The sequence below is a fragment of the Alternaria viburni genome, assembly GCF_023758015.1.
Source record: "Alternaria viburni strain BMP 2772 chromosome Unknown scaffold_13, whole genome shotgun sequence".
NCBI classification, from domain to species: Eukaryota; Fungi; Ascomycota; class Dothideomycetes; order Pleosporales; family Pleosporaceae; genus Alternaria; species Alternaria viburni.
In genome coordinates this window covers 176,095-201,691 of record NW_026055782.1, presented here as the reverse complement: position 1 = coordinate 201,691, position 25,597 = coordinate 176,095, and the positions used below count along the sequence as shown (strand labels likewise).

At 53.7% G+C, this 25,597-nt stretch overlaps 10 protein-coding genes across 10 annotated transcripts; 3 read left to right on the top strand and 7 right to left on the bottom strand.

Annotated features, from left to right (window-relative positions):
• Window positions 1-810: 810 nt before the first annotated feature.
• On the top strand, window positions 811-1,336 carry J4E79_006437 (uncharacterized protein; the record flags this gene model as incomplete). Its single annotated transcript, XM_049355308.1, has 2 exons — window positions 811-1,062; window positions 1,169-1,336. 2 exons carry the CDS (start codon window positions 811-813, stop codon window positions 1,334-1,336), a joined length of 420 nt encoding a protein of 139 aa, XP_049209981.1.
• Window positions 1,337-2,634: 1,298 nt separating this feature from the next.
• Window positions 2,635-3,637, bottom strand: J4E79_006436 (uncharacterized protein; the record flags this gene model as incomplete). The annotated part of the gene is made up of 5 exons (XM_049355307.1): window positions 2,635-3,176; window positions 3,222-3,299; window positions 3,354-3,388; window positions 3,465-3,536; window positions 3,624-3,637. 5 exons carry the CDS (start codon window positions 3,635-3,637, stop codon window positions 2,635-2,637), a joined length of 741 nt encoding a protein of 246 aa, XP_049209980.1.
• Window positions 3,638-3,997: 360 nt separating this feature from the next.
• On the bottom strand, window positions 3,998-4,906 carry J4E79_006435 (uncharacterized protein; the record flags this gene model as incomplete). Its single annotated transcript, XM_049355306.1, has 2 exons — window positions 3,998-4,294; window positions 4,463-4,906. 2 exons carry the CDS (start codon window positions 4,904-4,906, stop codon window positions 3,998-4,000), a joined length of 741 nt encoding a protein of 246 aa, XP_049209979.1.
• Window positions 4,907-7,732: 2,826 nt separating this feature from the next.
• J4E79_006434 (uncharacterized protein) lies at window positions 7,733-9,371 on the top strand (the record flags this gene model as incomplete). Its single annotated transcript, XM_049355305.1, has 3 exons — window positions 7,733-7,775; window positions 7,826-8,161; window positions 8,212-9,371. 3 exons carry the CDS (start codon window positions 7,733-7,735, stop codon window positions 9,369-9,371), a joined length of 1,539 nt encoding a protein of 512 aa, XP_049209978.1.
• Window positions 9,372-9,563: 192 nt separating this feature from the next.
• Window positions 9,564-12,377, bottom strand: J4E79_006433 (uncharacterized protein; the record flags this gene model as incomplete). The annotated part of the gene is made up of 5 exons (XM_049355304.1): window positions 9,564-10,253; window positions 11,197-11,832; window positions 11,904-12,061; window positions 12,125-12,212; window positions 12,270-12,377. The coding sequence occupies 5 exons, from the start codon at window positions 12,375-12,377 to the stop codon at window positions 9,564-9,566; spliced, it is 1,680 nt and encodes a 559-aa protein (XP_049209977.1).
• A 1,264-nt stretch (window positions 12,378-13,641) lies between these two features.
• J4E79_006432 (uncharacterized protein) lies at window positions 13,642-15,738 on the bottom strand (the record flags this gene model as incomplete). The annotated part of the gene is made up of 1 exon (XM_049355303.1): window positions 13,642-15,738. One exon carries the CDS (start codon window positions 15,736-15,738, stop codon window positions 13,642-13,644), a length of 2,097 nt encoding a protein of 698 aa, XP_049209976.1.
• Window positions 15,739-16,918: 1,180 nt separating this feature from the next.
• Window positions 16,919-17,481, bottom strand: J4E79_006431 (uncharacterized protein; the record flags this gene model as incomplete). The annotated part of the gene is made up of 2 exons (XM_049355302.1): window positions 16,919-17,427; window positions 17,475-17,481. 2 exons carry the CDS (start codon window positions 17,479-17,481, stop codon window positions 16,919-16,921), a joined length of 516 nt encoding a protein of 171 aa, XP_049209975.1.
• Window positions 17,482-18,070: 589 nt separating this feature from the next.
• J4E79_006430 (uncharacterized protein) lies at window positions 18,071-18,836 on the top strand (the record flags this gene model as incomplete). The annotated part of the gene is made up of 3 exons (XM_049355301.1): window positions 18,071-18,152; window positions 18,242-18,403; window positions 18,505-18,836. 3 exons carry the CDS (start codon window positions 18,071-18,073, stop codon window positions 18,834-18,836), a joined length of 576 nt encoding a protein of 191 aa, XP_049209974.1.
• Window positions 18,837-19,295: 459 nt separating this feature from the next.
• J4E79_006429 (uncharacterized protein) lies at window positions 19,296-19,760 on the bottom strand (the record flags this gene model as incomplete). The annotated part of the gene is made up of 2 exons (XM_049355300.1): window positions 19,296-19,453; window positions 19,544-19,760. The coding sequence occupies 2 exons, from the start codon at window positions 19,758-19,760 to the stop codon at window positions 19,296-19,298; spliced, it is 375 nt and encodes a 124-aa protein (XP_049209973.1).
• A 1,423-nt stretch (window positions 19,761-21,183) lies between these two features.
• J4E79_006428 (uncharacterized protein) lies at window positions 21,184-25,232 on the bottom strand (the record flags this gene model as incomplete). Its single annotated transcript, XM_049355299.1, has 6 exons — window positions 21,184-21,195; window positions 21,335-22,527; window positions 22,586-23,028; window positions 23,245-24,541; window positions 24,721-24,976; window positions 25,026-25,232. The coding sequence occupies 6 exons, from the start codon at window positions 25,230-25,232 to the stop codon at window positions 21,184-21,186; spliced, it is 3,408 nt and encodes a 1,135-aa protein (XP_049209972.1).
• Between the last annotated feature and the right edge of the window lie 365 nt (window positions 25,233-25,597).

Below are 25,597 nucleotides of genomic sequence, written 5' to 3'. Positions count from 1 at the left end.
GGACCTTGGTGGCATGATCTTGAAGCGTGGCTTTGGATGAGGGATCTTGAGATTGATGAAGGGGTGAATTTTCAGAGCTGGCTTGATGATGTTTCTTGATGGAACCAAGGAAGGTTTTGATCAAGACGATATGCATGTCCCCGTTCTCATTCAACACATCCATTACTAGCATGCCCTGCCTCCTACCTCATTCTCCAACCCCCAAGCCTCGAGTGCGACTGTTGCACATAGGTATGTTTGCTGCTCGACTATCTTAGACAAATTCGCATATCATCGATACCTCGGTAAGCGACAAGGAAATAAAAAATCTTACCCATATAGGTCAAGGCTGAAACGGAAAGCAACAGACATCATCCGCGAAGGTTTCGACAGATTAGGAAATCTTGACATGTCATCTGCGTCCACGGCATATGCAAGACCCCGGAATCATCGACCCTTGGGACTATCATGCCGTTTCCTAAGCTTTTTCCGTCCGGTCAATCATGCCAGCGTCACACGAAAAGGTCATCCGCCTTCCATGGCTCAAAATCGTTCCAGAAGCATACCACGATGCGGACTTCTATGTCCATCCGAGGAACACCCACGGGTACACACTCTTGCCATACGGAAGGAAAGAAGACGGGATGGTGCATCTGCAGTACCAAAACGTCCTCAACGAGCGCATCTTCATCTCTATTACTGATCCAGCAAATCTCCGTCACCACATAAGAACCCACGGAGACCCTCACCCCTCACCTCCCACCACAGCCACCCTAACCACCTTCCCACACCCACCCCCCAACCCCCACTCAACAACCAGCAACCCCAAAAATGCGCTTCACCACCCCTATCAATGCTACCCTCGCTCTCGCAGCGTCTCTCCCCCTCCTGACCACCGCCCAGATGGGCCCCGACGACACAATCTGCGGATTCCTCTACGGGACCGACTACACCGACGCCTGCTGCCACACCGTCATCAGCCGCGGAATCAACGCACCTTGCACTGATATCGAGTATGTCAGCAACTTGACCGAGTGCTCTACGTATCACTATCCGACGGGGTGGGCTGTTTGTGTTGAGAAGGTATGATTTGTCCTAGTAATTCTGGGGAAGCTTGGTGGGCGGGGAGAGGGGAAAGAATGTGATGGTGTTGTGATCAGAATCGGGCATGGGACTAACGCTTAAGCAGGAGCCCGCCTATCCCGCATCCGGCCCTCTCTTCGGCCACGGACCCAGCGGCATCGTGTCTGAATACATGACTCTTGAGGATCTAGAGCAGGTGTACTGGGATTACTTCAGTTCCAATGCTATGGGTGAGACTATGGCTAAGGCTGTTGCTGCGAAGAAGGATGGTTGAGTGGGGATGATGGTGTACCGTACCGCACATGGCTAGGCAGTTGGTGTGGATTCAGGTATGACGGATGGGTGGTACGTTGCATGGCTCTGTCACTCGTTTGGAGTACATGTGAACTTTTGGGGGTCAGCGGGACTAGTCAGTGGAGGAATTGGGTAACATTGGATTGGTGTGTTGTACCCGGGGTTCTTAGAAGCGGGAATGAGAGGCTGTTTACTTCGAATATAAATACCAACTATTACCCTCATATCCTGATCACTATACCATCTACCATCTCCCCCCTAATCTCACCGTAATCCGTATCAACCAAAAGCAAAACAAACAACAATGCTCACCCTTCCCTCCACCACAACCATAACCGTCTTCCTCCTCCCTCTCATCAACTCCGTCCTTGCGCAGGCAGATCCTCCCCTAAGCCTATGCCAAACCTACTTCGGCCCCACCTACATCGATGCCTGCTGCACCGAACTACTTTCCCACAACGGGCCACCATGTTATACGCCCATACCCGTCGCCAACTTGACAGATTGCACGGTGGATCTTTATCCTAGGGGGTGGGCATGTTGCATCGAAGGGGTATGTAACGTTGCATCCGTCTTGTAGAGGTACGAGAAGTTAATTGAGGGTATACATAGGCACCAGTGGATCCGAGCAACCCGGATTATTCATGTGGATGGAGTATTGATGCGGAGAGTACGGCGGAGGATGTGATGAGTGACATGATATGGATGAGAACTGGGAGCACGGAGAAGCGCGCAGGTATAAAGCGGTGGTTCAGCGTGCTCGGCTTGTGATGTTCGTCAAGGAAACGTCTGACAGAAGTAACGTTGCGCCCCCTCATGTAGGTCGCAACACAATCTTATCAGCAGACACTTCAAACATCAAACACAACTCATAAACATCGTGTATTGAACAATAGGAAGCTAAACTCCCTAGAAAGATGGTATCCTCGCTTCCAAATGCAATCATGACCATACCCACCTTTAGAACACTTCACTCTCCGACGACTCAGCAGACTGCGCAGTGACAACCCGAGTGGGCTCAGAGACAAACATAAAAGAGCCTGAAAGATTGGCAGTAATAGGCTCCGCACACGGTGTATACTTCACAGGCTTTGCGGATACGAGGGTTTGGGAAGGTCCAGTACTTTCAGCGCGCTCTGTAGGTCTATCGAGCCCCGCAGATCGACGAGTCTTCGTACGTTTGGCCGCTTCCAATAACATATGCGCAGCGGAGATAATGTTGTCAAGCTGCACGTCTGAACTGGCTGTCGGAGCATCAGAAAGAGTACTGACGTTCGGCTAGAACGTCTCCTCCTCCGCACCCTCACCCTCAGCCTCCGGTGGAATCTCGAAGCCCTCTTCGGTGGAGTAGAGAATGTTTTGGATCTGCTTGAGCAGCCCCTCATCCTTCTCGAGCTCGGGGTCGGCCTCCATTGCTTGCTGAATCAGCAGCTCGATGTCGCGCAGCTTGCTGAAGTAAAAGTCCCTCTCGCGCTCGAGGCCCGTGACAGTCTCTTTGAGAGCACTGTTCTCCTCGCGCAGAGCGGCGCTGGCAGCTCCTCCCCCAGAGGCAAGCGGTGTGCGTGTCCTAGGCGCAGCCGTGTTGCTAGCAGCTGGTGCTCTTCGGGCAGTCGATGCTGCGGCGCGGGGTGCAGGTGTGGCTCCGGTCGCGACACCGCCTTGACCCTTGCGGCGGGCGACGGGGTCGTACTCGTGGCCGGGGAAATGCTGGTCCCAGTACTGCTTGACGAATTGGAGGAACTCGAGGTTGTCCTGCATCTTGCACTTTACGAGCGACTCGACGCGGATGGGCTTGTCGACATGGTGCTTGGCGAACGTGTCTGGATGGTTAGCGGGAGAAAGTGATGGTAGAAGAGGAGACTTACTCTGTAATACCTTGAAATTCTGCAGGTATGCATACTCAGTGTTCGCATTGAACTTGACTCGCGACATGGGCACATCGTCTGCACGCTGTTAGTCTTAATCTCATCCGCGCCTAGCTGAGGTGAAGGACTTACAGAATATGCTGTCGAAGACTTGGCACAGCGCTGCTCTGTCCGCCATGTCAGTACACGTCCTCACTCCTCGAGGCCAGGGGTGCCCCTCTATCCTCGGCGCGCGCAACGTACCCGGTACCGCATTGTTCGACTTTGGTGATGTTAAGCTGAAGGAGGTTGTTCAACCAGGCGACGAGTTCTTGTCTGTTCACGTGTCGCTGTCAGTGTGTGGTCGTGGTGAAGGTGTCTGCGCAGATGGCCGCAGCCTAACCCCTCGGGCCCGGTGCCTACCTTGATTCTCCCATGGCGGCTATCTATGTGCAGGCGTCTAAGGGTTTGTTTTGGGCGATCAGCGACGAGATAAAAGCATGCAGCCCGAAGTGTCCGTGGTGAAGGGTGGCGTTGCAGGCGGTGGGCGTGAGTGCTGTTATTTGTTGATGCGCCGTCGAGTCGGGGAGTTGACAATTTGGGCGCCGCTGCCCCACGCTGGAGATTTTAGCGTCAGGTCATGGCGCTGGCGTCACGTGCAATCGTCTCGTCTGGTCGCGATTGCCCTACGAAGCATCCAGAACTTAACTTCATCGTGCATTCGTCAATGGTAGTTCTATGGTGCGGTCCTTGACTACACAGTCTCACACCTTGCCAGTCTCTGGTAGCATTGCCATCTACCCAACAAACTCCCTCTCAATCATAGCGACTGCTGTGCCCCTATCCGCCCTCACCGCTTCAAAAGCCTTGACAACCGCCGGGAACCATACATTCGCCATCTTGACATCCCCACTATCGTTCGGATGTATTCCATCCCTCAAATCCGCCGTCCCACTGAACCCGGTATACTGGTCCACAACCCAGATGGGGCTTTCCGTCGTATTGAGACCCTGAGCCCAAGGAACGATTGCGCGATTCAGATCTTGGATCTTGGTGTTGTAGCTGCCAAAGCCCATGGGTATGATTTGCGCGACCTACGAGGGTGAGTGAGTAAGCGATCGGTATACGATAAGACCACCCAAGATTACTCGCGAGAACACTTCAGGCTCGAGCGTGAAGCCCAGAAACATGCGGCGGGACGAGACAGCGCTTCTACAACAGCGCAACCTCACACACGCAAGCATAAAAAAGAACAAACTCACCACAATCTTCATCCTCGGATTCGCCCCCCTCATACTCCCCACCAGCGTCCCAAACGCCTTGATAATATCCGCCACCGCTTTATTCTGCTGCACAATATCATTCGTGCCAAGATGCATCGTGATCACATCCGCAGGGTTACTTTTCAGCCACCCATCCAACTGCCCTTTATTCGCGATGTCGATAGCGAGGAAACCAGAGTGGCCTTCGTTGTCGCGGTCGTAGGTAGTGTCGCGGCAATTGTTTTCGGTTTTGCCGCTGCCGACGAAGTCGACGGTGGAGGAGCTGAAGGGCGTGGTTTGGAGGCGCTGCCAGAGCTTGGAGCGCCAGCAGATTATCTCGGTTATGGAGTCGCCGAAGGGCATGTAGCGGATTGGGGGGTTGGTGGTTTGGGCGGATGCGGTTGTGAGGAGGATGGCGAGGGAGAGGAGGGTGGGGAGTAACATCGTGGTGGTTGCGATGCTGTGGAGCTACGTGTATGCTTTGTTTACATGTTGGTGTTGGGGACAAGTGGCTGGCCGTTTTATGTGGTCTTGATGGTATTGACCTGGCGACATCTCATCTATCGCACTGTATGCGATCTCTCACAACATATGAACATGACGCCTGAGGCACTCTAGACGCAAATGAGGGTCGCGGAGAGAAGGAAATCTTGAGTGATGCAGGCGACATCTGGTGTGACTAGCCGTCACTATGCGGAAGGCTAAATGCAGCTGCCGGATGATCGCTAATATACGCAGAATATGCACGCTCGGAGAAAAGGCAAGAATGCGGGGGAGTTAGTGCAGACTACTGAGCGCGTCGTAGATGCAACAGGTATATTGCTTGGAGTGGTCTTTGGTGTTTAGAAGTTATGCGATCTCGTCGAGCGGCTCTGGTTTTCGGCATCCATCTAATAAGTTCAAAGTGAAAGTCAATAGCACGTGCGGAAGAGACTCCGAAACCCAAAGAGTCTCTTCCAGAGGGACAGGTACCCGCTAGCCCTGATCGTAGCACGGACGAAAATGTCAGAACTCAAGAAGTAGGTACATGCGACAACTGGGAGAGTGTTGGCCAAAGCATAACGCTCGAATCTCGACGGAAGGAGGACTGCTCACCGCCTCTGACTTTCTCAAAGACTCGAACCGCCGAACCTGGTGTTCAGAAGGAGAAGGTGGAGTGCTCGTTGATGAAATTCGACCGTGGCGTAGATGAAGACGCGCCGTCACGCCGAGCGATTTGCGGTGACCGCAACGACACATAGAGGTGTACCTCCCTCATGTTGACCATGACTAAGGAATTCTCAATCATGACTGTACAGCACTTTGACGATGTACAAGGAGATGAACTACCCACCATGAGCTTCCACCAACCACAGCCTTCCAGTTGTCAGCCTAGCTCTTCTTCTGGCAGCTTCACTCCCAATGTACTCTAAGCCTGAGGCGCAGCAATGTGAATTTGGAATCGCAGGCATCGTATGATGCTCATTGCTCGCTACCGCTACGGCCGGATGTTACTCCTTAGCGGACGGTAATACCCCAGATTTCTGCTCGGCCCTTTCTCGACCGACATACGCTGCCGGGGTGCTGATTGGCTGGGTGAGTAAGAAACTTGGAAGTGGCAGTGCAGGAGACAACACGTGATTGCTGCAAGATTGTTGTGATGAGGAAAAGGGCCTTTGTCGGTGCTAGGAGAGGAAAACAACCGAATCGAAAAACACGTTGATCGTGAATTGCAAGCGAGAAGAGAGACGTGCACTCGAGCACAAACTGCGAGGAGACGGCGAGGTGCGCGGAGGTGAGACGATTGATGTGAAAGATTGGGGCGGCGGGTGCTGACTTCGTGCGACAACTCACTATCGGCCCTCACACTTAACTCCGAAGGCTCTCGCGATCGAGCAACCCCGCAACAAGATGTCGATAACTCATCATCGACGTATGCTGAGAGAAAGCAGCTAGCTTGGCATCGTGATGCCTCGGTGGTTCTTGCCAGAAGACGCCGATGGTGTTGATTTTACTTCCTGGAATCCAAGGTTTCGCGCTCCGAGCTGACGCGGTCCCTCAGGGCTGAGGCTGCCACGCTTGCAAGCCACCAGCCTGCGCCTATCGAGACATGAACAGCGCCACGTGAAACCGACCGGACTTCATGCAGCTGCAGTGCGATGGATCCCAAAGTAGAAGGCAATTCCATGCAGTGGTAACAATGTCGCGTATACACCGTAATATGAGAAACAGGCCGAATCTCCGATGAGGAATTCGACTAGGCCGATGACCGAGGGCTGACGGTGACGAGCACAGCCTGGACAGCATGCTCCTGTAAGAGTGTGCCCAGCTCGAGGATGAAGTCATGGGAGTCTGGATCTCGACGCATGTTGCTGACATGTCTTGGAATTGCGGTCGCTGGAATTGGGTGTTGGGAGATCCAAGGCGAGGGACGTGCGGGACAGGAGGGCCCACAAGAGCGGGCACCAAGACCGCGACCGTCGAGACCACATCTGTTCCCAACCTTACGTGAACTGACATGCCCGCCGTTCCCAGCGTGCCCCCGCGCCGGGACATTACTTTTGCAAAATAGCTGGCGTGTCATTCGCCCGGATGCAACTTACTTGTTTGGCCCTGCACATAGCCACCACGACGCGTCCAGCCAAGCCGCGCCGAACGTTGAGTCCGCTGGCCCTCACTGGTACCACCTCTCTGCGCCAGACCCTGCACCATGTACAGGCGGGAGATCTCACTTGTTATCGCGGCCCTCTGGCGTTCGTGACGCGTACTGCTTGCACAAGTTGTGTTGTCATATCGCGACGTCCTCACGGTGTTTTGCTATGCCCAGCCGGTGACTGACGGCTCTCCGCAAAGCCGCCGCATTCGGCCACGCTTGTCCAACCACACATCAGCAGTAATACCGTTGGGTTCACCTGTGCCTGCGAGGTACCTACCTCCACCAAACTAAGCCAGGTTGCGTGTACGTAGCCATGCTTCTGTCAGCATCTCTCTTGGGGGCTTGGAGGTGCATCTTGGAAGGCGGGTGATCCGGGCTCCACCATCTATAAACCTCTTTGTCCTCTGCTGCCGAATCACTGTCGAACTGCATATCCCTTACTCACCTCAAGACATCTTCTCCTATTGGTTTGGCTACTTGAACTCAGATCAATAGCTTCGTGATCGCCTCTAGAGACGACGCCATCAAGCCACGCTTTCAGCTAGGCGCTGTCTACTAGCCTTAAACATCGAGCCCTTTGGCAACCTCGAGTGTCCAGCATCATTCAACGACCTTTCAGTTTCAGAGCACAAGAGATGAAGCGCACAACAAGTTCGGTCATGGGCCTCTTGGCTCTGGGTAAGCCCCCAACAACGGCCCCATCTTACCACGGTGCTAACCCTATCTAGCCTCCCAAGCCACAGCGCAAGTAGCCAGTGTCTGCCCTTCTACCGGTGTATGCTATGGCCTCAACATACCCGAGCGCACAGCATCGTCTGGATCAGGAGACATCTTCTTCCAGATATCAGCCCCAAGCAACTATGAGTGGGTTGCGCTCGGCCAAGGCAGCGGCATGCCCAACTCCAACATCTTCGTCGTGTACACTTCAGGATCTGGCAACAATGTTACACTATCACCGCGATCGACTACCAGCTACCAGCCCCCGAGCCCCAACGATGCTGCTCAAGTCACTCTACTCGAAGGCTCTGGTGTTTCAAACGGTGTCATGACCGCGAACGTGAGATGTAAGACTCATTATTTCCACAATAAGGACACAAGCTAACACGTGACGCAGGCTCAAACTGCAACTCCTGGTCTGGCGGCACCATGGACTTCACCAGAAACAGCGGGAGCTGGATCTTCGCCTACCAATCATCTGGCGGACCCAAGAACGATGACTCCACCTCTGCGCAAATCGACCAGCACTCCAACCAAGGTGTCTTCGACTGGCAGTTCGCCCAAGCAAAGGGCGGTTCAAGCGTAAACCCCCTTGTCAACACCTCACCAACCGGCACAACAGGCGGCGCAACACCAACCAACTGCCGCCAGCGCCCCTCCGGCGCCGCAGGCACAGGTAACGCTAGACCAAGCCAGACCAGCAGCAACAACGACGACGACGACGATGACGACAACTACGGCCGCCCAACCTCTCGTCCTACATCGCGCCCCAACGGCCCCCCAGGAGACAAGCGCTCGCCCTCCCCCGACAAAGGCGGCAAAGACGACGACGACGACCTCCCCTACTGCGACACCCTGCCCAACGGCGGCGCCACAGGCGGAAACTCCGTCCAAACCATCAGCTCCGGCGCGTCCGTCAGCCCCTCCAAGAAACGCACCATGTTAATCGCGCACGGCGTCCTCGCCTCCCTCGCCTTCGTCATCCTCTTCCCCTCAGGCGCCATCGCCATTCGCCTGGCGTCCTTCCCAGGCATCGTGTGGCTGCACGCTGGTTTCCAGATCTTGGCTTACATGGTATACATCGCGGCATTCGGAATGGGTATCTGGCTCGCTCTTCCCGTTAGCGGCGGTCACTACATTTCCAGCTACCACGCCATCATCGGTATCCTCGTTTTCTGCCTCGTCTTCTTCATGCCCTTCCTCGGAACCCTACACCACATCTTGTTCAAGAAGACGCAGCGTCGCACTCTTACTTCCTACGCGCATATCTGGGTTGGCCGGATTGCGATCACGCTTGGTATGATCAACGGTGGATTGGGATTGTTGCTGGCGGATAACTCGCGCGATGGCGCGATTGCGTATGGTGTTATTGCGGCGGTTATGTGGCTAGTGTGGGTTGCGGCGATGGTTGTGGGTGAGGCTAGGAGGAAGAAGGCGGTGAGGGCGAAGAACGCGCAGAGGACGGATAAGGTGCAGGAGGAGAGGAGGGAGAGCGATAGGAGTACGGAGGATGTGGAGTTGGCGGGACATTATAGGCCGGCTAAGAATCAGCAGTAGGGAGCTTGCTGATTGAAGACTTGGTGGAGATGTTGGAAGCGGGTATGCGCTGAGTAAGAGGGAGTGGTGTATATAAGTGTAGTTGGCATTTCCTTTGTTGTTAGAGGAGATCATGAACACGTTCAAACATCCATCTGCCATCCATCCACACCACCTCTCCCTCCCTTCTCATCCATCCTCCCCCCTACCCCCCTACCGCCTGCCCATCCCCCCCAAAACCCTACTCGCCGCCCTACTAACCTTGATCACGTCCCTATACGTCAGACTCACCCTCGTCCCCCTCACATTCCTGCCGCTATCCTCTTCAACCCCTTTCCTGCCTTCTTCACTCAACAACTTCCAATTCGCCACCGTCTCGGCGTTCAAATCTTCATCGATGTTGATAGAAGAGATTCCATGCATAAGCTCCCTGTAGGCTCGCCCCGTGGTGATGAGTAGGGAGCGGGGTTCCTGGAAGATGCGGGTTGGAAGGGTGAGTTTGTTTTCTTTGGTTTCCTGCTCTTCTCCGTCTGCGTCTGCGTTCAGAGACTGAGAGTGATGTTCATCTCCGCCATCTTCGTTCTCTCCCTCATCCCCACCCTTCTCCATTACGTCCAAGCACAACCCCCCTCCCAGACTAACCGTCGCAACGACCTCGGCGTACGCTCCACCGTCTTCATGCGGCATAATGCCCTCACCGGGCTTATACTCATTGACAAGAACGTGATTCGGTTGGCCATGCGGCGTGTGCTGGAAGATGCCCAAGTCTTTGAAGCGGGGCAAGATTGGTGTTGTCAGGTAAGTAGGTAGAGGGGCGGCGAGGAGCGTGTTGTTGGATGTGAGTGTTGAGGGGAGGGCTTGGAGACGGCGGTGGGTGAGGTGTGTCCATCTTTGGGCGGGGATCTGGGGAGAGGGGGAAGTTAGTTGATGTCAAGGGGAATTTGGGATTGGGAGTTGTGGTCTGGGTTGTGGTAGTCACGCGCGGTGATTGTATGTGGGGAAAGACGTGGTAAGCGGGGTAAGTAAACTCCCCATGTGCAACGCGATATCCGAATCTGTAGACTAGATCAGAGGCGGGAAGAGAACATACCTTCTGCAATATCGACGCCTCTTCCTCATGACTAATGAAGTTGGGGATATAGTAGAAGTCCGGCGGTAGACCCGCAATGCGAAAAGCCTTCAGACCCGTTCTGTCATCTAGGGGCAAAGAGCACATGATTATTACTCGATACCAACGTGACTTTCAATGGCAGTCGGCAGCCTTGCTAACTCGTGGAGAGATGATGATGTTCGTGGGATGGACATGGGTCGAAGAATGATGTAATGCAGCTACCTAGCAAACAACCTTGAACGCGCCTCCGCCAATTTGAACTAGTCGCGCGCTCACGTGCGAACGCTACCTAGGTACGCTTCACAACACAATACATGGGAGTGCAATATAATTGTTACGCACATTAACAGTTCAATAAAGTCTGCGGGGTTTCATATCACCATCTGATGTAATTTTCAAGGTGTCATGAATCATGCCAATTTTGTAGCTGCAACGGGCTGTGACTGCTCAGGTGATTATACCAGCCCAAACATTTGAACTCAGCTCACGTAATGTGTCGGCATCAGTTTCAGAGTAACAGGCACGGAAACGCCGTGAGGCTTGACGGGGTCTTATGGCTCAAGATTCGCGGTAGCAGGAAAGCCAACATTTTCCTCCATAGTAACATGCCAACGGTTCGGTGAACGGTAGAAGCGCAGCCAACATAAGTACGTGCATTGAGCGAGTGTGCAACCATTAACACACTGTGCGAAGTGACTAAAGACCAGGTGCTATCAACAGTCTTTGACCGCTTACTTTCCCCGCCTTGAGCAGATTCCACGCCTCTTGCACCATATCCAGGCCACCGAGAACATGAACGGGCACAGGCTGCAGGCGCCCAGTCGCGAGCTCCCTTTCCAAGAAATCCCACCACACCCACGTGGTAAAGTCGCGTGTCTTGGGGTCAAGGTAGACATCCATAATCGCCACAAAGTTTCCTTGAACTCCAGTGGGCAGCTCCACACCCGGCCGCAAGCCCATTGTCGACAGAAAAGAACCCCCTCCGTGCGCAGCCAGAACAGCTCCCAACACAGACTGATCCTGGGCAGCGTCCGCAGCTGCCAAGACGGTCTCGAAAGGTCCTATATCTATAAGCTCTTGCGTTACTGTCGGTGATTTCCTGTCGACAAAGTGCACAGCACCGAAGGACTTTACAAGCTGCGCATTCTTGGAAGACGCAACGCCCACTACTGTGTAACCTGCTCTAGCAGCCAGATAGGTTGCATAGGCGCCGAAAGAAGAAGAAGCGCCCCAGATAAGCACCTTCTTGTTCTTGTTCTCGGGGTTGGGATGTTCTGCTGGCTTCTCAAGGTGCAGGTGTATGAAAAGTGCACTGGCAGGATAGGCCAGGCTGGAGATGGATACCGCAGCTTCGAAGGACACTTGTCCAATCTGCAAGGCCATGTTGTTAGCAGACAGTTGGTTACATCGCGAGCCTTGAGCTGGACATCTCGTCCCCTTACCTTCGCTGTCATTTCTTGCGTGGTAACCGCATATTTCTGGTATGCTCCAAATCGGGGATCGTTGCGGATACTTCCCGCGCTGTTGGTGACGATGCGGTCGCCCTTCTTGAAGCGGCTGACCTCCGTGCCAACTTTGACGACCACGCCAGAAAATGATACTGCACTCGGCTTAGCAACCGTGTTCTATAGCGGAGGCCCCTCTGCTAGAAACGGATACTAACTTCCAATAATAGTGGGGTAATTCAGCTGATACGGGAGTGTTCCCTCTTGGATCTTGTATTCTGCTGGCTGGGCAGCGACCACTTTGACCTGTCATCATGTCGTTTGTCAGAAATATGAACTGGCTTCCCCGTTCACATTCCTTACCTCGATGAGAAGTTCCTCTGGGCCCGGTTCGGGGATGTCGGCAGGACCGATTTCGACCTGCTTCCCTACGCCTGGTAGCCATGCCGCTTTGTTCTGATATTCCGCCATTGAGATGCTGAGAAAGAAGTGATTGGAGACTGTCAGAGAGGTGTTGAGTGTGAGTTTCTTTGTTCGTGTATCGTGAGGTGGCAGAGTGTTTATATTCCCTACTTGAACACATGATCAGGTACCGTTCATCCAATGCATGTCTGATGCTTCGGCTACCAGCTTTGCAATACTACCGGCTTAGCAATCGCGAGAAGAGGCTTTACTATGACAATAGTGCCAAGATATATTGCCGGATTACGAAGAAGCTCGTTCTTGGTGTGTTGTAGGCTATCACCAAAATCCGCACAGACTCTACAACACACTAGAAACGAGCTCCTTCGTAATGCTACCTAGTGCCTCGGAAGATTTCCGCGCTTCTCTCATAAGCAGACCCACGCCGCCTCTGGTCCGGATACATCTTGTTCCGAGAAACCGTTCTGTCATCTATGGTTAGAGAGCACATTACCCAGGTATGCTTGCTCGATACTGACGCAAGAATGGTGGACGGCCTTGCCAGATTGTGATGATATGCGCATCTTTGTTAGATGGGGTTGAGTCCGAAATGGGGTTGAGTCCGAGATGATGTAACGCAACCAGCAGACGACGCGCCGCCAGTTCGAGCTTCGAGCTACCTAGGTAGTCGCGCGCTCACGTGCGGACGCTACTCTCGTTATCACACAACCCATTCCCTCCTCGCTATCCCCCGATCTCTACCCTCCAAAAAGACCTTACTCACTCCTCCATCCTCACGATCCATGCTATCCACCACCTCCCCTCCGCCTCCCCTCCGCCTCCCCCACCCACCCGTGGCCTTGCCAGCTTGTGATGATTTGCGCATGTTTGTTGGATGGGATTGAGTCCGAGATGGGGTTGAGTCCGAGATGATGTAACGCAACCAGTAAACGACGCGTCGCCAGTTCGAGCTAGTCACGCGCTCACGTGCGGAAGGTGATCTTAACATCACTCAACCCGTTCCAAGGTTGGGACGCAGTATGATTCGAGAATTCAGTTGTTAAAGTGGTATGGAGATACATTGAAGCTCCGTACTGCAGCACATGCTGATCTATGAATGTAGAAGAGTACTCAGCCTCAAACTCCAAACACCCAAGGCCAAAACTTCGTTGAGATCTAATGTTCGCGCTCGTAAAAGAAAATCCTAGACTCATGTTCATCATACTCATGCCATAACCACCGTCACAGCATCAGCCCACAAACCTGGGGCCAACCCATAGACCCCCAAGAAAAAGTTACGGTGGAGAAAGCCTCAACACCAAAAACCACACAATCACATCACAGCACACCCACCAGGGCCACTTCGTGCACGGCGTCTCCTCCCGCCCCCACCCGTAGCCCCCGCACCTGCTTCCTCCTCATCCGCATGCATCATCTGCGCCTCTCTCGCCCTCCTCCTCCTACGCCTCGCACCCGCCCCACCAACCCCCGCCTCCTCATTCAACATCATCCAATCCGCCCACTTCCTCTCCAACCTCGCCGCAGCCGAAAAGTCACCCCTCAGAACACGTTTAGTATGCTCCTCAACAGTCGGCTGCCAATTGTGGAAGCACTTCAACTTGATGATTTCACTTGGGTAGGTCGCGACTTTACTCGCGGACCGCGAATTCGGTCTTGTGATTTCCGCGTTTCGAGATAGGACTTCGCGGACGCCGGTCCAGGTTACGTTTGCGCAGTCGTAGGCTTCGATGCGGAGGCCTACTTCGGGGCGTTCGGAGTTTGTGAGACCACGGGCAAGACGATTACGGTTGCGCAGGCCGGAGGCGGCTTCGGCGAGGACGAGGTCGGAGATGCGTGTGTTGTCCATTTCGAGGGAGGCGAGACGGGTGCAGGCTTTCAGGACGGGCAGCATGCCGACGTCGCCTAGGTTTTCGCAGTAGGAGATGCAGAGGTGGCGGAGGTGGGGGGCGCAGGCGGATTCGGATAGGGTCTTTAGGACGTCGTTTGTTAGGTTGTCGATTTCTTCGATGTCTAGGTGGGTGAGGACGGGAACGGTGGGTAGTAAGCTGGTCAAGGCATCGTCGGTCAAGCCGCCGCATTTCGAGACTTGAAGACCTTCTAGAGACGGGACGTTGTGTACCAATGTCTTCAGGCCAGCGTCCGTGATGCTGCGGCAGCGCGTAAGGTTCAGGTGCTTGAGATTCCTTGGTGGAACGATTGGGCGATCGGTAAGAACGTCAACCTCTTCGTCTACGCCCTCAATCAAAGCAGCCAATGCCTCGTCGTTGAGACTGTCGCAGTTCTTCAGGTCAAGCCTCTCAAGAGTATTGCGCTTGAACAATGCGACCATCAGCTCGACATCGTCCCAGCCTCGCACCTCGCCTGCCCTGAGATCGCGCAGCTTCGTGCATCCCTCAACAACCTTCTTCAACCCTCGGTTGTCGATGTTGTTGCACCATGAGATGTTCAAGACTTCGACTTTCGGGCAATGTGCAGCAAGGATCTTCATCGCCGCATTTGTCGCGCCCGCAAGACCCGAGAGATTGACGTGGACAAGGCGACTGTTCTGAAGCAAGAAGCAGTGGATAGATGTCCGATCAATCCGGCAGCCCTGAAGCGAGAAGTTCTCCAGGTTCTGGCATGACTCAATGAAGCCATCCTTGCCCCAGTGTTCTCTCAGCTGCACGCAGCCTCTGAGGTTCAAGTCTTTCACGAACGGACCCGCCGATGTGATGATGTTGACCAATGCGTTGGCGGAGATGTCGCGGTAGAACTTGCTCGTATCCAAGTCACTCCACAGTTGACCGTCAAAGCACATTGTATGCCACGACTTGGAGACGCGCGAACAACGCACAACCTCCTTTGGCTCCAGGTATCTCAGGATCTGCATGCGGATCTCAGTGGGCATATCACTCCAGAAGTTGAAGTTTGCCCGCCTCTGAACCTTATGAACGGGTCGCGAGAAGTAGTCGTTCTCGGCTTCGATGCCGTCTCGAGTGTAGGGTCGTCGGGCAGAAGGAAGAGGCACTGAGGACGGGATATCTGGTGTCTTCATCCGCAGACGAGTCCTCTCATCCCAGAAGGGTGTGCCAGGTGGGCTGTTTGCGACGGAGGTAGGAGCTGTAGAGAAGCCATTCGACAGTTCCGAGGAGTAAGAACTGCCAAATGAGTTTCCATATGGCGAGCCAGGCGATGCGAGGGAGACGCAAGACATGGATGCCTTCCCGCCGCTTCTCAGACTGTGAGAGCGGGGTCTACCCAAGTTCGCCAGGCTCGAGGACGAGCCCATCCGTTGTAGACCCATGAGAAGGCGCTGTCTGCCCTTGAGCTTTGGCTGCTCGATCATGATGGCATCTGAAGGTGGGGTTCCCGGCGCGGGACGCATTTCGCTGTGGTCGACGACCACGGAGTCGATGGATAAAGGCTCCATGGTGAGCGTGGTGGGCGTGGCTGTGCGGTACGCGTGCTCGGCGATAAGGGGGACGGGGCGGGGAAGGTGGAGGATCAAAGAAGTCGAAGACCAAGTGAGGTTATCGTCACGTCTACTGGAGCAAGATGGCAGGCAGAGAAGGTGGGAACAGACCCGTACCAGCGAAAAGGAACGAACGTAAGAGGAGCTGACGCTGACCCGGTGGTTGGGTGCGCGGTTTTTGATAGCTGAGCGGATGGCGGAACGCGCAGTTCAGTGCAGTCTAGAAAGGCGGGGATATGGCCCGTGTTATGCGGCGAGCGTGAGGCCGATCAATAGCCTTTCGGTTCAAGAAGGGGTCTTGGCCGTTGGCTGACAAGGCGAGCGGGCATCACTTGAGGGCATCTGGATGCGATGCTTATGGTGTGCGACCAAGTGACGCGAAGGATGCCAGCAGTAGCGACGTGCAGCTCTTTCATGTGCAGCGAGTTGCTGGTGTCCAATGTCTTATCGTTGCTATCGCGTATATCCGGAAGGCCCGATCGGGGGCGCGCCACGTGCGGCCTCCGATGTCACCAGCGCACCTCCGAAGAGAGACATTGGTCGCTTGACCGTTGAAGCAGTGTCGCGTGAGCTGATAAGAGCCTTGGATTACAGGCATCTCACCCATCTTGCGAGATGGACGTTTGCTTCAGATTCAAGATATGAAGACAAAGGCATCGGCATTCAGGGTCAGGTCTCCAACCTGCAGTTGGTGTTATGCAGGGTCAACCAGCAGCAGCCTTTTTGCGTCTAGCCGACATCCACGACCCGCCACTGGTACAAATTCCGCCAATCTGGATGTCTTCTAGATGCAGAGGCTCCGCCTTGATACTTTTCGCCCCAGACGCCAGGCAAAATACGTCCTTGGGCCCAACGGCACATGGACCATTCAGCCGGGCTTCTCCATGTTTCCTGAAGGGCGGGTGAGGATTGCATCAAGCACGTTGTAGCTGTCTGTCCATTAGGTTTGTCAACAAGAGTTCGTTGATCTTAGCGTGAAGATTTCAACGTAAAGACCTGGGATAGTGTTCGCATCTAGAACTGGTGCAAATCTAATGATGCAGACTTGCGCTGTGCTCAGGATGTTCATACCCCAGGGCCAAGTCGCGATACTCCAGCATGTTGTAGACCCGAACGACCCCCTCCCATCCATATCCCACTATGCTGCCGTTTCCCCCGTACAATACTTCAAAAACTTGCCATGCGCCCCCGGCCAATTCTCCTCACACTTCGCCTTGACCGTCCCCACCAACATCCTATTCGCCCTAATCTCCACATCCTCCACAAGACTCCACTCGCACCCTTCAGCACCCTCTCTATCCTCCTTACTCAACCCCTCCGTCTTCAAACACCGCCACGTAGTCTGCTGTGTGAGCCCCAACGGCGCCTTGATAGTCCATAATACGCCGTCGTCGAGATCAGTCATGTGTGCGTCGAACTTGACGGTTGTGTCCCAGAGGCCTGCGGGCAGCGCGTTCATGTGGTCGGTTATGCGGTAGCATTTTGCGTCTGGGGTGGAGGGGTCGCTGGGTAGGTCTTCGTGCGAGGCGTATTCGGGGTCGAGGCGGATGAGGAGGACGTGGTTGTGGAGGTGGGAGACGGCTGTCGCGAAGGAGACGGAGCGCGGAAGGTGCGTTACGTGGTGGAGGGTCGCGGTTGTGTTTAGAGCTGGTGTTTGTTAGGGAGGGAGTATGGAATAGGGGTGGAAGACGTACAGAACATGGCTGGTGGATTGGTCTGATGGTTGATTAGATGGTGGTGAGGGTTGCGATGGGGCACAGGTTGCGGCGCGGATGTTGTTCTATGTAAGTCCTGGTGTAAATTGCGCACGAGTATATTATAGTAAGTATGGTAAATCTCGAAGACCAAAAGCAAAATTATCGGCGAGAAGCTCGAGAGAAGCTAGTCTTATGTACGTCGAGCGCTCGTTGATGATGCTTCTACAGTTTCACGGCAATAAGCGACGCGTCTCACCCAGGCACAACAATTAGGAATAGGAATATAACTACATTAAGATTTGTGCAACAAGAAAGCCACATCCAGCCCCCCGTGATGACATCGACAGCAAAAGCAAGAAGTCGGAGCTTGGTGGTTGACCTATGGCAAGCATCGGAGTGCGGAGCTTCAGTGGACGCGATCGGGATCCGCGGGGAACCTGGGAAGCCTGACGGCCAAGCCCTGCAGCGCGTCTCCGAGCTATCACGCCGACCACGACCTTCATTCTGTTAGTCAGGCCACCGCTTTGACAAGTCAAATACTTCGCTTCAACTACCTCAATCGAAGCATCTTCATCTTCATCTACACATACGCAATGGATATCCTCACGCAAAAGACGCCCACGGCGCTGGCAATCGCGCAGGCGGTGGGCATCACAGGCAGTGTATTCCTGGTTGGTAAGACACTCTGGCACTCAATGGCCATCTCAATCGCGGCCAATGGGAAGATAGACCTTTAAGAGGATTGATACTGACAAGTATACCAGGCTCCAACGTCTCCCTCTCCGTCGTCGGCATTCCCGCCGCCATGCAGGCCCCCGCACCCCTCGCCGTAAAGCAGTGGTACACAATCTTCACACGCGGCGGCGCAATCGCCCGCCCTCTTGCTGCCATCTCGGCGCTGGCAACGGGGTATTTGGCTTACCACCGTACGTTTTGACTCATCTCTATCTCCCTTCCAACCCCCAACTCCCACACTATCCACCCACCATGCATACCTCAAGCCGTCACACATCTAATACCCCAACAGAAGACCGCACCTCCACCCCCTTCCGCCTAAACGCTCTCGCAACCCTCCTCCTCCCCTCCATCGTGCCCTTCACGATCCTCGTCCTCGGCCCCACAAACAACAAACTCATGGCCAAGAAAGACGAACTCGCCAACGCCTCCCTGCGCGACAAGCACGTCGAGCAGTTTGCCAAGGAAGGCGAGACAGTCAAGGAATTGATGGACAAGTGGGCTAGTTTGAACTTGGCGCGCGCGCTGCTCGTTGGTGTCGGTGCGGTGTGTGCTGTTGCGGCGGGTGTTGTCGGCAGGAGGGAGGTTAAGGAGATTGGACGGTTTGCGGGGTGGGGACGGTAGATGGATGTGATATGAATTATGGCCTATCGGGCAGATGAAGATATACGGGGTATGATACACGAATATATGAATTGATCAATACATCTGAGCTTGAGCAGTATATCTTTTAAGAAGAAAGAGCTTCGCATCAGAAGAGAAATATCTGCTTATAGTAACACGTGCTCTGGGGCTTGCAGAGCACGAGTCTCTGAACTGACTTCAGGCATATGTACGTGTGTACCGAAACACTAAAAATAACCAATATACGATAGAAGCCATGTGCTTCAAAAGAGCTAAGACGTAATAACTTTTAGTGAGCACACTGCCATCCGCTCCAACCTGCGACTTGGCATTTACCACATCACTCCAAACATCCAGTCACGCAAGACAATTCTTCAATCCACAAATACATTTATCCATCCACCTAGCTATAAAGATCCACCCATCAACTCCCAACACAAACCCCCATCTTCCACTCTCTTAGTTAACCTTAGCCTGAGCCAAACTGTTAATCTGCTGAGCACCATCTTGAATCTTGCCGTTCGCAGCCTGGAAACGGCACAAGTTGCCGGATCGCTCCTGGACGTTGTTGTCGCATACGAGCTGGTCGTTGGCTACGCAGTTGAGAGCGCCGTTGCCTTAGTTTATGTCAGTATATGTCTCTCTCTCATACACCCCCTCTCTCTCGAAATAACTCATCGGGGTGTTAGGGTCTCGGATATACGTACACGCAGCAGGTCCTCCAGGCACACACTTTCCAGCCGCACCATTAACAGTGCAAGCATCCTGCTTGAGCGATTGTTCGGGGATACAGCATGCGCCGTTGGCAGCCTGACGGTTCTCAAGTATAGCGCGGGGGGTGTTGCGGACGTTCTCTACGTCGGCGATGGCGGCGGAGGAGACGGCGACGAGGCCGAAGAGGAGGGCTGTGATGGAGAACTGCATTTTGGCGGGAGGTTTTTCGAAGTAGGCGAAGTTTGTTGGTTTGGTTTCGAGTTATTAAGCAACTGATTATTCGAAAATAGTTGATAGGTGAGTGAAAGTAATCTGATCCGCACAGCGGGTAGTGAATAAGGATAAATGTAGATGTGAATTGGAAGACTGGCTTGAGAAAGGAACTATGGGCTGGCGTAGATGCGAGCTTTATACTTGCTATGAGAGGCTCTCCTTCTTCTGAGTATAGAGCATTGATGCCTATTTCGCTGCTTTCCATAAAAGGTATCCTGGGACGGTGATCCTGAGGCAAGTCGCAGGCAGGCGATCATGCACATCTCAAACCTTTGGCCGGGTGGTCGGGCCCTGGCGGGTCTGGCAAACCGAGGGATCGCGGGCAAAACAATGATTCTTGTGTGTAGGGGGTATGGCCGAGGAGGAACCGTGTACTGTTATTCTCAGTCTCTCGAGATACAATGTACTTACGATGCGCTTCTCTCCCGAACTAACACCTTGGTTGTGGCGTACGAAAATCGCGTCTCACCCCATCTCTCACCAACGCCACACCAGACAACCGCAAGCGTGCCGTCAAACCCGAGTCGAACAAGCGAAACCGAAGCGCTGCCTTGCACTTGAAACACTTGCTGCCTTCTCAAACATGCGGCCTTGAGGACCTCGGGACCTTGGGGAAATATGTAAAACGTAGAAGAACCTGCGGTTAAACGGCTGATTTAGGCGACAGGTCTGTGACATGCAGGTTCAGGCGCTTCTAGGCGCACAAGGCATGACGGTCGTGAACGAGTTGAGCGTGAAGACCGAGGAGAGCTTGGTTTGAGTGCAAGCGGCACTGATGCTTTGGTTTCGTCGAGGGCGATTCTGCGTGTTGCGAGGAGGAGTGTGAAACTGCCGGGTAGCCGAACTACACCGCCCAGGTGTAGAGTGCTGCTGCTGCCGAGCACCGAGGAATAAATCGCGAGAGGGTTTGGGGGAGTGAAGACATTGGAGGACTGCGAGACGGGTACCTACGCACATTGTTAGGGCTGAAGGTTGTCACACACCGGCATGCAACGTCAGCGTTGGACACGATGGGAATCGCACATACCGCTCGCGCAACATCGCCGACTACGTAAACACCCTGCTTGAATTCCAGAAAGTAGAAGACATGATCTCGAGCTGCGCCATTGTGTAAGTCGAACTCCCTGATTTGTCTCGGCATCATCACCAAGTGATTATCATGTCTCTGTCTCCAGAGGGATTCTCCTGTCAGTCAGCTCACAGCGGTTTCAAACAGATGTGTGCGACATTGCACAAACCCAGTAGATTGAAATACAGCAATCACTCGTTCCGTGTACGAATGCGTTCTGTCTTCATGCATGCGGGAAATACTGCGACCACCTTGGAACTTCGAAAGCCGAGTCCGGGAGGTGAAAGACGTCTAGAAAACATTCTACGATAACGAACAGCCTGCATAAAACATAAAACAGCGTGAATACCCAAAAGAATAAATGGCCAAATATTCGCAAGGCAGAAAGGACCCGTTTAGGGAGACGTCCGAGAACCTTCACACGCAAAACGTAATAGCATACCAGAACCACCACTGGGATGCCTGATAACAGAATGGTGAAGTTGCTTATCTTCCACAGCAGCTTCTCTGTCTCGTTGCGAAAAGGCCGGTTCCAAGCTAGAAGGTGTACACCGCCGTAGAAGAGACCAGCAAGAGGAAATCCGACGGCCTGGAAAAGTTCCACGTCCAAATCCGTATTTGTTGAAATGGGCCGATTGCGCGAACGTACATTCAAGTAGTAGTCTCTTCCTACGTACGGAATCGTGCGACGGAGAGTTTCATCGTGCGACCCATATTTTCTGATAGCTTCCGAAGCGAGCTTCAAGCGTTTGAAGTCTGATTCGGTAAAATGATCGACGATTTGTAACGAAACAGATTTGGACATGGGAATAGCAAACCCGTAATATACGACATAAAGTGGCGGCGGAAATCTCGGGTCCTTCGATGGTTTGAGCAAGATATGGTTCAAGTTGGGGTGGTGGATCGCTGTTCCAGAGTCGGGGAATAAGCCAAGAGCGTTGTCGTCCTCCAAGTCCATGGGTGAGACGTGAACGTCTCGATGCATCTGACTAATAAGTAGGAGTGCAATCACTGGATGTGTGTCTGCATGTGTGAGAATGGTCGGCTCTTCAACATCAAGAGGCTTGTGCCACCAGAAAAGAAAGTACATGATCAAGGTACAGATAGCGTGTACAGCGGTGTTGATCTCGAGTAGCGAGATGGAAAGGCCTTGAGCCGACCGTGTTACACACTGTAAGCCAAACCATAGCGCTTGTCCGCATGTCACAAGCTTCGTGAATGCATTTGCCTTGCTCTTGTCCACTATCGCAGATTCGGGTAGATCCGGGACAATATCAGGTGTGTTGTCAGCGAGGAACTTGAGACCATGCCGTTTTAGTGTTATCCTCTGTCGACCATCGGGAAGGTAGTTCAGACCCAGATCCCGAGTATCGACGACGAAGCCGCCCATCGTGGCGTATAGGGAGTGTGCCCGTGTCCAAGGGTATCTCTTAGGTTTGGAATCAAGCTCCACATCCTCCTGCTGGATAGGTTGCCTAACTTGTTCGATCGGTCTTATCTTGAGTTTAATCCATTTCAGGATATCAGAGAACCATCGCAAGACGAGATTGAGTTTTCTCCGTAACGTCGTGATGAAACTTGGAGATTCTGGCTGACCGAAGGCCATCCTCATCGTTTTCCCCATCTCGTTTGCCGCTACATGCTGACAGTAGGCAGTAAAGACGACCTTGAATCGAAATCAACGTTGGCCAACCGTGCGGCAAAGTGATCAGACTCACCCATTCTGGAGCAAAGATTGCTGTAACCATCCAGAGCAATTTCCGCCAGGTTTGCGGTGCGATTCGCCAGGTTTGCGCCTTCACCTTGTCCGTTTCGTGCTCAGGGATGTTCAAGTGGACGGATGTCCAGACACACAGGATCATCGTCAAAAGAGAAGACGAGAGTATCGAAAATGTGCCGCGAACCAAAGGCTCTGGCTTCCATGTGTGGTATTGTGTACCGTTGGGCATAGTCGTATTTGTCGTCTCGTCTGCGGCCTTGTCTAAAGCTGAGTACGGGTCGCGCGCCCGCGGTACGATGGATGAGACCTTTTCTGTTTGCTTGGCGATGGTAGACAGGCTTGGAACGTCTTCTGTCTTGTGCTGGCCGGTGAGTGTGGTAAGACAAGGGAAGATCGAAGTGAATCGGTTAGGTTTACTATCAGTCAATCGCTTTTCAGCTGGCAGAATGGTGGCGGCTGTGGCGTCACGAGGCTGAGGCTGGACCTCATCTCGATAGCCCAACGCCCCGCTCGAGACATGAAAGCTGACAGACGTGCATGTCGCTAACTCCACATTCGCCTATGGAATGATGTTAAGCCAGGTGTTGAATAGGATAGTCGTTAATGGCGTCGCGCTGCGAATTGCGCCTCACAGTCCGTAGACGAACGTGAGCCTATCGTCACCCTCCCTACCAGATCGCGCAGCCTTTTCAAGCCAGTCAGCCAGCCAAGCAAGCTTCGCATGCGACCGCGTCACGTTGATGGCTCGCCTAAGCCACCGCCGTTGCTGCGGCGCCGGGCCTTTGCCATGGAGCCTTTCCGCTTCGACATCGTCTTCGCTCCACTTGCGCAAGATGTTCTGTCGCGTCTCGTTCTCAGCCTTCAAGCGTCGAAGGAAAAGCACGTAACCCAGAGCAGCTAATGCTACAGATGCAAGCGTCCACCAGAAAGGCACGATGTAGCCACCCGCAGCATACTTTGGTCGGAAAAGGATCGCTGAGATGACTCCAGCAAGGTTACCCCAGCCATTGATACCAAGCAGCAACGCGCGCTTGCCAGGTGACGGGGTGTTACCAGAAATCCAAGCTACAGTGAGCGGAGAGGCAACGTAGGTACCAGAGAGGAGGATGTTGAGAGCAATGTAGCGGGGTATTGCCCACGAGGACGGTAACAGCACCACGACTACCAGGCCGGTTACCATGATGAATAGGCCGAGCAGTATGGGCTTGAGCCGTATGCGATGTTTGTCGCTGTAGCTAGCTGCGAAGTACAGTACTATGGCTCCGCAAATGTGTGGCGGTGCAGTGAGCAAGTTGATGAGCGCAGGATTCGCCTTCTTCGCCAATGGTGCCAGTACAAGCGGGAGGAAGACAGAGAAAGCATAGACTGGGATCGCAGATAGAACGTTACAGGCGAGGATGTGCCATATCTTCGTGTTGAACACTGATGAAAGGACGTCGTGAGGGCTTAGACCACGATCGTCGACCAGCTGTCGCGACGGCGTGGCTGAGGTGATCGAGTGCTTGGATGAGTCGAGAAGACCGCGCGACTCCTCATCGTAGGTTTCTTCCGCTTCTCGATCATCCTCTTGGACTGCTGCCGGCGCATTCTGTATGTCTCTGTCTCTCACTACACGTGAAGACGCATATCGACGCTCTTCAGGTGTGAGGAACCATGCCGTCTCCACGCTGTGTGGTAGCCAGAAGTATCCGATGAATGCCACCACGATAGTGAGAGTGCCTTCCAGTAGAAAGAGCACCTGCCACGGCCTCCAATCTTTGTCTGAACGTCCATCGTCGTTTCCGAAGTGGGAGAACACAAGGTAGCTTATAAGGCCCCCAAGCGCACCACCAACTGCCGCCTGACCGTAGAAGAAGGAGAGCCGTCTGCCGAATTCGAAGCGCGTGTAGAAGAGGGAGAGGTAGGTGACGGTGACTGGGTAGAATCCGGCTAGAGACGTTAGCTTTGAAGTCTGGAGAGGAAGCGACGGTCGAAGGAGGAAAGAGCAATGCGCAATGTCCAAGCGTTGGGTCCATTTCTCGCTGGTCTCTTGGGTACCATCACTGCCATGAGTGCGAAATCATGTGCTCGGCGGCGGAGACGCTGTTGAATTTGGGTAGGCGACTTACCTTCAAGACACCCGATGAGAATGCGCAGCGTATACAACTGCCACCTATGCCTCACCCACGCATGAAGCGCCGTGCAGACACCCCAAAGAAGCATACAACTAGGCACCCAAAGCACCATGCCATATCTCCTCCCCAGCGCCGCACCAAGCGGTTGCAGCGCAACGAAGAATGCGAAGAACAGCGCAACCGCCGTGTTCAGCGCTCCCTTGTCCAACCCGATATCCGCCGTAAAGTGCGCAGACTCTGCATTTCCAATCTAGCATTCATTAGCAACTGTTCTGCCTCCACAATACGCGTATACGTACATTCGACTTATCCAGCGCATTAAACAGGAACAGCAACGCCAGAAACGGCAAGAGTAAACAGTCCAGTTTCCTCAACGTCCTCTTGTGCAACCGCGCATCCACAGCGCATGTCTCCTCCAGCTCATCCGGCGGCATCGTGTCGTGTTCCGTTTCTGAGGCAGACGTAGCTGCAGTGAGCTCGTATACCTGGTGCTCATGGTCGGCCATATTGTCGGGCGCCAAGAGCGAGCCCACGCGCATGCATCACAGGGTCTGCGACTTCGGATGACCTCGGTCGGTGTCGCGGGCAGTAACGGGTTTGGGTAAGTGGGAAAGGGTTAGAGTCAACAGAGTGATGCATGATGGAATGGTGTGGAAATGTCAGATGGAGGTATGGAAGATTAGATGGGCGGTTGAGCTATTGTTTTGGACCCTGAGGGCATGACGTTGTTGATTGGAAGGTTCATGGGGGTGCTGGGATTGGCGCTGGAGTGGGAAGGCGCCGAGGGTGGCTTATCGATTACTGCCGAGATTGATGACTATCGTTTTGGGTACTCTCATGACTCTCTAACGTGACACCATGACATTCGAAC